This window comes from Priapulus caudatus, unplaced genomic scaffold (assembly GCF_000485595.1).
Source record: "Priapulus caudatus unplaced genomic scaffold, Priapulus_caudatus-5.0.1 Scaffold593, whole genome shotgun sequence".
NCBI classification, from domain to species: domain Eukaryota; kingdom Metazoa; phylum Priapulida; class Priapulimorpha; order Priapulimorphida; family Priapulidae; genus Priapulus; species Priapulus caudatus.
Window position 1 is genome coordinate 93,532 of NW_014577654.1, and position 9,781 is coordinate 103,312.

At 41.2% G+C, this 9,781-nt stretch overlaps 2 protein-coding genes and 2 long non-coding RNA genes across 4 annotated transcripts in view; 3 read left to right on the forward strand and 1 right to left on the reverse strand.

Annotated features, from left to right (window-relative positions):
• The window catches only part of LOC106811937 (sodium-coupled monocarboxylate transporter 1-like), an 8,937-nt gene extending 4,868 nt beyond the window's left edge, over nt 1–4,069 (forward strand). Inside the window, exons 3-7 of the mRNA XM_014815681.1 lie at nt 997–1,151; nt 1,641–1,781; nt 2,455–2,584; nt 3,554–3,642; nt 4,030–4,069. Of these exons, the coding sequence (XP_014671167.1) occupies nt 997–1,151; nt 1,641–1,781; nt 2,455–2,584; nt 3,554–3,642; nt 4,030–4,051 (537 nt within the window). The 3' untranslated portion in view covers nt 4,052–4,069. The remainder of the gene's footprint in view (nt 1–996; nt 1,152–1,640; nt 1,782–2,454; nt 2,585–3,553; nt 3,643–4,029) is intronic.
• A 53-nt stretch (nt 4,070–4,122) lies between these two features.
• LOC106811946 lies at nt 4,123–7,003 on the forward strand. Its single transcript, XR_001394231.1, has 3 exons — nt 4,123–4,169; nt 4,655–4,725; nt 6,968–7,003. It is a non-coding gene; the product is annotated as an uncharacterized LOC106811946 (long non-coding RNA).
• A 19-nt stretch (nt 7,004–7,022) lies between these two features.
• Nucleotides 7,023–9,781, forward strand: part of LOC106811945 (sodium-dependent multivitamin transporter-like) — a 6,044-nt gene continuing 3,285 nt past the window's right edge. Inside the window, exons 1-4 of the mRNA XM_014815689.1 lie at nt 7,023–7,057; nt 7,770–7,936; nt 8,377–8,528; nt 8,815–8,922. Of these exons, the coding sequence (XP_014671175.1) occupies nt 7,031–7,057; nt 7,770–7,936; nt 8,377–8,528; nt 8,815–8,922 (454 nt within the window). The 5' untranslated portion in view covers nt 7,023–7,030. The remainder of the gene's footprint in view (nt 7,058–7,769; nt 7,937–8,376; nt 8,529–8,814; nt 8,923–9,781) is intronic.
• On the reverse strand, nt 8,364–9,204 carry LOC106811947. Its single transcript, XR_001394232.1, has 2 exons — nt 9,145–9,204; nt 8,364–8,896 (listed from the first exon to the last, which is right to left on the reverse strand). It is a non-coding gene; the product is annotated as an uncharacterized LOC106811947 (long non-coding RNA).

Consider the following 9,781-nt stretch of genomic DNA (forward strand, 5'->3'; position numbering starts at 1 on the left):
ACACACACACACACACACACACACACACACACACACACACACACACACACACACACACACACACACACACACACACACACACACACACACACATGCACGCACACACGCGAATGTTGGACCACGTGGATTCGTTAAGTGTTTAGTCAGAGTACTAGGCGTCTGCGAGTCTTCAAAATTCTCCACGTAAAGAGATATTTTTAGCGTAAGATGTTTTATTCGCCGTAATAACATAACAGGGTCGTAAAGTCTGTAAAGTCTGTCTCGCGCGCGCCAACGCGAGTATAATATATTATCATAAGTCACCGCGTCCGTCGGTAATAATTTTGGATTTAACTCGTAATTAAATTGCTTCCCACGAGCTAACACGTGAGCTATAGGCGTATATATATATATATATGTGTGTGTGTGTGTGTGTGTGTGTGTGTGTGTGTGTGTGTGTGTGTGTCACACACACACACACACACACACACACACACACACACACACACACACACACACACACACACACACACACACACACACACACACACACACACACTGTGTGTGTGTGTGTGTGTGTGTGTGTGTGTGTGTGTGTGTGTGGGTGTGTGTGACAGAGAGGAATTCGAAAGAGACGGAAAGAGAGAGAAAGAGTGTGTCTGAATATGTGTTTATCAATCTTTAGTACACATTACGCTGTCGCCCATTGACTATATCAACATCCGGGACCAGCAGGAATCTTATATTCTATTTTACACAGTAGCGACACTATCTTGCAAATAAACTAAACGGTAGCATCCCCTGACGCGGGCATCATATTGCCATGGTGACGCGCGCTCGTTGTTGTGTGGTGGCGCGTGTGCCGCGTTTCCATGTTCACGTGCGAATGCCGCTGCTGCAAGCTGTAGTTAATGCGCCGTTGCCATGGTGACGTGAGCGCGGTGTTGTCATGGTGACGGGGGGCACTTATTGTGTCGAGGATGCGAACAGATCTAATACACATATCGTTTGCTGCAGGGTGGAATGAAGGCGGTCATATGGACAGACACTTTTCAGATGCTAGTCATCTTCGTCGGGCTGCTCGTCGTTATTGTGAAAGCAACCGTTGACATCGGCGGCACAGGCGAAGTTTTTCGCATCTCTAACGAGGGAGGGCGTCTTATCTTTTTTAAGTGAGTGCTGACAGGCGCGTACTAAAAGTAGCCGATAATCGTGACCATGCTTGAAACGTGTTCAACTTAACCTTCAGGCGCAACACTAATCATTTTATCCTGTCAAAAATAATTGAATCTGGTGTTGCCTTAATAAAGAAATAAATCAGATGACGATAGCAAGTGAGTGGATGTATTTTCGCACTGATAACATTAATTAAGAACTATTAAAATTAATTTTACTGGAAATAAATATTGTACCACGGCTCGCTTAATATGGTCACTGATCCTGGTATTCTTCGGTTAGTCAATGGTTCAGACCTGATCATTGCGATACAATCGGGATTCGTTCACGATAGTCTTGTTAATTCTCGTTACGACGTGTTAAAACTCATTTAATGCGCGGTCACATGCATGCGCGCTCTTGCGTACTCGCGGACGTACGTGAATGCGGGCATGCGGTAGTACACGTATACGTCCGACAACCACAGAATGCCACGCGTATTTCAGTATGGATCCAGACCCAACTACGCGCACTACGTTTTGGAGCGTGATCATAGGGGGCGCCTTTGTTGCTCTCACGACATACGCTACTAACCAGGCAACGGTGCAGCGATATCTCAGTATCAGAACTGTCAAGCGAGCAAAGTAGTAAGTATACAGTAGTAAGTATACATAAGTAGTAAATATACAGTAGTAATTATACATAAGTAGTAAGTATACAGGCTGAAAGAAGACACAGCCGTCAATATGTGCATGTTTATGTAACGAAAAGTGCAGACATACCAATATGTATGTATATATATATATATAAGCAACAATTTATGTAAGAGGGCTGCTCTAGCAATCCATGCTTCTCTAAATATCTAATATTTCATTCACTGTAATAGCAGTTACCCATGTAACCGTGATTGCAGCTATACAGATAACGTAGCTGCCTTGATTCCACTCTCAGAAGCTCTCAGCTCCCTCTCTCTCTCTCTCTCTCTCTCTCTCTCTCTCTCTCTCTCTCTCTCTCTCTCTCTCTCTCTCTTTCTCACACACACACTCTCTCACTCTTCGTCTCGCTCTCTCTCTCTCTCTCTCTCTCTCTCTCTCTCACACACACACTCTCTCTCTCTCTCCCTCTCCCTCGCGCCCTCCCTCTCTCTCTATTTACATCTTCATCTCTCTTCAGCCTACCCCTCTTCCTCCCTTTACTATATCTCCCCATTATCCCCAACCCTTTCTCTCTCCTCACCGCCTCTGAATCCACGCCTGTAACAAAGAGTAAGTATTTGACATGCTGCGCTGAGTTGTTATAGATATATTCTACTTTCTGCAGTGCGCTTTGGCTGAATATCCCATTATGGACATTAGCGACAGTGCTTCTTATGCTCATGGGCTTGGCGGCCTACGCTAAGTACCACGACTGTGATCCAATGCTCTCGCATAACATCGACAAAAAAGACCAGGTAATGTGTGCACACGAACACTTACCCTCACGCACGCACGCACGCACGTGCATGACGCGCATGCGCGTATAAGAGCGCACCAACACACATATGAGTTCATCTTTGGTTAATCTGTATTGCTCAGGCCGCTGGATTATGTCAACATAATATGTGCTTCTACTTATCGCATTGCGCGTACTTCGTTGTGTGCACATCGACTGTTTTTCACGATCTTTATTGCTCTGTCGAATCCGCAGTTACATCTCTGGCACTGCATTCACACAATAAAATCAACAGAGAGTAGTAAGTCAACTTATAACGATTGAGCGCAACTCCTAATAATCACACCTCAAATTTTACCTGTCAACCCTTCAATTGTCTACTAAACATGACGATTCTATACCTCAAATCTGGTATAACTCAAGTTTGGTATAGACCCTGCAGTCAGCTGTAAAACATTGTATTTCTAAATCTAGTGTGTCTCTCTTGTCGTTCGTAGTTTGACGAGGACGGGTGCTGATGTAATGTTATCAGCACTGTACAATATAGAGACTCTATATTATATACTATAATACTTATCATACATGTTATCAGGAGTCTATTAATATTGATCGACTTCTGATATTATATTATATATTATTACTCTATCTCTATATTATACGTTTCTTATGTAATCATTGCTTCTGAAAATCTGTTAGTGATACTCGCACTGTGTTCTAATCCTGTGAACATCATGTCCGATTATGAAATAATTCCAGGTCCAAATTACAACGTCAGATATGTAAACAATATTGTTTAAATTTAAAGGACAAGACGATTTCGGAGTTAAGGTTAGCAAACTGGCGTTACATAGGAGACCACTGCCGGTTTGCCGGGAATCTAATAATTAAAAAGCAAGATCTATAAATCAATGACGACTTTACTATGCGCATCAATAGATTTTAAAATCAATAATTTGTTAATGATTGAATGATTCATCTTTTGTTCTAGTTGGTGCCGTATTTTGTTCTGGACACGCTGGGTTTTGTCCGCGGACTTCCCGGTCTTTTTGTCGCTTCCTGCTTCTCGGCTGCACTCAGGTTTTTCAACATCTCTCTCTCTCTCTCTCTCTCTCTCTCTCTCTAGCTATAGTGTATTTAATATTATTGATTATTTGCGTTAGTATACAATTAATACATATATATGTTTGATACAAATTATATGCTACGACGTGCGCAGTTATAATATACATTAGACGTGTTGTGCATGGCTCTTCGTTTATCGCAGCGTAAATTAACGTGATGCGCCCACGGGGTTAAGCCTTTGGTCCAGTCTTTTCTTGGTTGCTTACAGGCCGATTGGGCTTCGGGTTAAAGCTATTGGCCATGTATGCCACAATGCTTGCAACCTTCAGGTTTCTAGAGCTAGGTATCAGACAGCCGCCCAGACCGTGATAACAATACTGTGTTCGTTTAATATTCACACAGCACGTGTCGTCACGGGGTTTAACTCTCTATCGGCGCGTCGTCCGTAGAAGACCTGGCGAAACAATTCTTACGGCTATTCGGCATGGGAGACGGCTGGACGAATCACTGTTAGCGGCTACATGCGTTCGAAGGTGCATTGGGTGGACACACACACACACACAGCACCACACACACACACACACAACACCACACAAAAACACACACACACACATACACGCACGCACGCACGGCCACGCACTGCACGCTACGCACGCACGCGCGCGCGCACACGCACGCACACACCACACACATACCACGACACCCACACACACACACACCACACACACAACATTACACACACATACACACACACACACACACACACACCACACACACACACACAACACACACACACACACACATTATTATATATATATATAATATATATACATTATATATTATTTATTTATTTTCATTTATGTATTTCATATATATAGTATATATATATACATATATAACGTATCACAACTAGAACCATAACCATAACAATAACTATAAATAGAACTATGAACCTATCATTAACTGTAGCTAAAAACTACAACTATAAACTAAACTCTTCGTTCTAAACTATTCTTTGACATTTTAGCGCTATTTTTCGGATCATTGAACATCGTCCTAGCTCTGCTCGTGCAGCTAGTTGGAGGCAGCATAATCGAGGTATATACACTTCACGAGCACTCTGAAACGATCCATCCAACCATTCATCGATCCATCTATCTATTGATCGATCGATTGATCTATCTATCGATCTATCCATCCATCAATCCATCCATCCATTCATCCATCCATCTATCCATCCATCCATCCATTTATCCATACATCCATCCATGAATCCATACATCCATTCATCCATCAATCTATCCATCCATCCACCCATCCTTCAATTTATCCATCTATCCATTCATCCATCAATCGATCCCATCCATCCACCCATCCTTCAATTTATCCATCTATCCATCCATAAATCCATCCATCAATCAATCCATAAATCTATCAATCCATCTATCCATCCATCCATCCATTTATCCACCTATCTATTTATCCATATATTTATCCATCTCTCCATCCATTTATCCATCATCCATCATCCATCCTATCCATCCATCCAGTCGCATCCATCATCCCCATCCATCCATTCCATCCATCCATCCATTCCATCATCCAATCCATCCAGTTCCATCCATCCATCCATCCATTCCATCCATCCATCCATCCATCCATCCATCCATCCATCCATCCATTCATCCATCCATCCATACATCCTATCCATCCATTCCATCCATTCATCATCCATCCATCCATCCATCCATACCACTCCATCCATCCATCCAATCTTATCCAATCTATCCATCACATCCATCCATTCCATCCATACCATCCATCCATCCATCCATCCATCCATCCATCCATCCATTTCCATCCATCCATCCCATCATCCATCCATCCATCCATTTCCATCCATCCATTCATCCATCTATCCATTATCCATCATCCATTCCATCAATCCATCCATCACATCCATCCATCCATCATCCATCCATCATCCATCCATCCATCATCCATCCATTCCTTTCCATCAATCATCCATCCATCCATCCATCCATTCCATTCCCTCTATCCATCCATCCATCCATCCATTCATCCATTCCATCCATCCATCCATTCATCCATCCATCCATCCATCCAATCTATCCATCCATTTCCATCCATCCATCCATCCATCCACTCCATCCATCCATCCATCCATCCATCCATTCCATTCATCCCATCCATCCATGCCATCCTTAAACCCATTATCCTATTCATCCATTTATCATTCCATCCATTTAATCCATCCATCCAATACGCATTTTACCATTTTCATACATTTATCCATCCATCCATTTATCCATCCATCCATCCATTTACCAATTCATACATTTATCCATCCATCCATTTATCCATCCATTAATTAATCAATAATTCAAGTCTTTGATCGATCGATCGATCCATCCACCCATCCATCCTATTTATCCATCCATTCATCCACCCTTCAATTTATCCATCTATCCACCCACCAATCTACTCATCAATCTACCACCAATTTATCACCCATCCATCCATCCATTTATCCATCCATCCCTCTATCTATCCATTCATCCATCCATCCATCTATTAATCAATCCATCAAGCGATCGATTGATCGATCGATCAATCGATCCACATATCTATCCATCTATCCATCCTTACATCCATCATTCCATCCATCCATCCATATGTCTATCTATCTATCTATCTATCTATTTATATATCAATTTTATTTATTTATATACTAACTTCATTTTTTACTTAATTAATTGTTGGCTTAGGCTATTTCTTTTCCTATGAATTTATTCATGTTAATATGTGTACGTACTCAACCACCAAACCTACTCAGCCATTCAATTATTCTGTCAAATGTATCATATCAAGAGCTAATAATATACAAGAGCTAATAACAGTAATGTACTATTAGCTTTTGATCTTATCTATTCTATTATTATTATCTCTACCACCCACTCTCTCTCCTCCCCTCTCTCTTTTTACACACACACGCGCGCACACGTACACGCACACGCACACGCACACGCACACCGTGCGCACAACGCACACTGCGCACACAGCTACACGGCACCGCACACGCTGCACGCACACTTGCGCACGCGCACGCGCACGCACACACACACACACACACACACACACACACACACACACTAATGAGCTCATACTTTAGTAATTATCGTAATCTTATTTCAGAACATATTCTCTCATAGTAGTCCGCGTAAGTGACGTATGTCCCGCACCCGTATTTCGACCCGAAATCGACGGCATTCTTTTCCGAAGCGAAAGTTACCGTTTTGCCTTTTTCCTTGTTTGCCAGATAACTTTGGTTTTTATTAGGAGATGGTGGGTGGCCGCTTCTTGGCCCTGTTTACAATTAGGTATGCTCTTGCCCTATAGTCAACTATCGGACGTATATAACTAATATCAGGCAGTGAATTATATATAGATTATAATATTTTATATGAACTTATTAATTATATAATTGTTAATAATTAAAAATTATACATATAATTATAATATTCAGGGCATGGCATGAATAGAGAGGAGTATGACATCGCTTCGAAACACAAAGAAATTCAAACATATCTATTGCACAAATTTACTTTATGATTTATTACGTAAATTCCAATAAAATATGACATCTTGAACATAGCGTGAACATCCAACTCTGTCCTCACATTTTACTGTGTATCGATACCTTTCTCGTTATGTAGTTATAGCTTCAAACGTCAAACCTGGTTTTACCAATAAACACAGCTATAGCTGTCGATCATTGGCACGCTTATGATGCCACAAAGAGCAGCTTTCATATTTGTTTTGGGCGGTGTTATCTCTATTGCTATTATCTCACTTCCTGCGATAATATATAGCGGCTCCTAATTATTGTTCACTCCTGACGAAATTAATTACCCCTCTATAAATTCACCGCAGTGCAAACAGAGTAGTCTTAATTCCGTGCATTTTGCATGTAAAAATAACATGTAGAACGTTTTCTACCAACACGTCCACGCGGTTACCATGGTTTAGTACATCATCGCACACATCGTGCACCGAATGAAGATACACACAAATTAGCACTCTGACAGCGTTTTGTTTGCTGTGCTCACACGCGGATACAGGGCGCCATAGCCGGACTGCTTGGCTCAATGGCCATCATATTCTGGATCGGATTTGGAGGCATGACACTGCAGAACACTGCTGACCTTCTGCCTACGTCTGCGCATGGCTGCAACATCAGTGACGTCATGAACGCCTCTGCCCCCATCCTGTCAACGGCCGACAACTGGTATATATGTGATTACGCGGAGTTTTCTGTCCGCAGATTTACCATTTATGTATAAACCTTGTTTGTTCTGTTAAATGGTAGATCCGGAGTCCATTTATTAGTTCGTTTGAATTACACTAACTAGTCAATGGATAAAATAGTTATTAAGACATTATTTTAGTATCATATTAATTTTATTAGAAAAAGAAGGTGCATATCATTTAATACAATAGTAGCTAGATCATTTATCCGCATATTGTACGAGTAGTTGGAGTAGTATCGATGCATGGCATTTATATAAAGCAGTTCTGTTTCATTTTTCCCGTACATTAAAACGACTAGGCTATATCTCACAAATAAATAAGAAAAATAAATAGGTGTAGATGAGTTTGGTCTCATGACATTATGTTAGCGGACTTGCTATGTCTAACCATAGGTTTTTTATTTCTTGCTATATTTAGGGATGTAAATCAGATGACAGCTATAGCTACAAACCCGAGTATAGTAGAGAGCGCAAATGGAAATTATATGTACAGGATATCGTACATGTGGTACGCGATGATCAGCGTCATAGCATGTACACTGATTGGTGTAGCAGTCAGCTGTGTCACAGGTATGCACAACACTGCTGTGAAATGCATGCGTAGTAATGATATTCACAATATACGTACTACAATACGTATTATTGCTTACATCTATGTAGCATTGACCATCACGATATATACTAGATAAACTTGTTATTTTTGATGATTAATTTTTAATCTTCAATACATTCCAATCCTTTTAATAAATATGCCCTTAAAGTTATTAGCTAGTGTCTATTCTCCATTTGTATTGTCCCTGATCACGTCCCCAGATCGATAATCTATTAACGATGGCGTCTGCTTGCGTCCTTACAGGCGGAAACAAGAAGCCGGCGAGCGCGCGCCTGTTTTGGCCACCTGTGCTGAGATATTCTCGGTTCCTTCCTCCAATCATTACCTGCGAGGAAGAAAAGAAGGTAATGAGCAGCTAGCCTAGATGCGGAGAGCTTCCGTCCGCGTTCAATATCGGCAGTTTTCCAACACGGTGTCCTGAGCTTACGACAGTCACGTCATCGTTGCAGTTACGATGGTTGGTCGCCTAGGTTGTTCTAGTTGGTCTATACAGAAACCTGCTCGTCAGGCAACTATGTCAAAAACGTCTTAGACATGTACGATAATTTGTAACTCTATGGCAAACAGACTCACATCCGGTATGGAATTAGTCGGCATGGATTTCTTAAATGTGCTTGGTCCGTTGTAATGTCATGCAATAACTAAATGGAAAAAATGAAATCAAGCTATAATCTAATTTACTCACTTTACTGCTCAAAATCACGTGTTGCTATACTAATATCAGCACTAATTACTAATTACTAATTATCAATTAATATAAATTAATAATTAATTAACTAACTATCAGCTATATTCCGTGTAACCCCTTCGCTGCCGCTTTACAGCGAATCTTTCCTTAGCGGCAGATATTGAAGGTATAATTCAACGGCTGCGGTAACAGGGCGAAAAATGATGAATCCAGAAACAAAAATTATAAAAAAGATAAAAATGGATGTAACGAAAAGTTGAACGTGAGAATAGGATGATACATAGCGCCGCGGCAACGCGCGCGTTTAGAAAGATGTGCCTGTTAGTGCGCATGCGCATATTTGTTGGTCAGACCGCGTCCGCGGTCGAGCTACGTATATATATTATATATTATATATATGTAATATTATTCTGATTACTGATTAAGCGTTTTCGAATCATCATCACCGTATACGAGTCTGTCTCAAATTATTCGGCCACACCTTCAGAGCTTCAGACAGACGCTAGCGTTTGCCTTATCTCT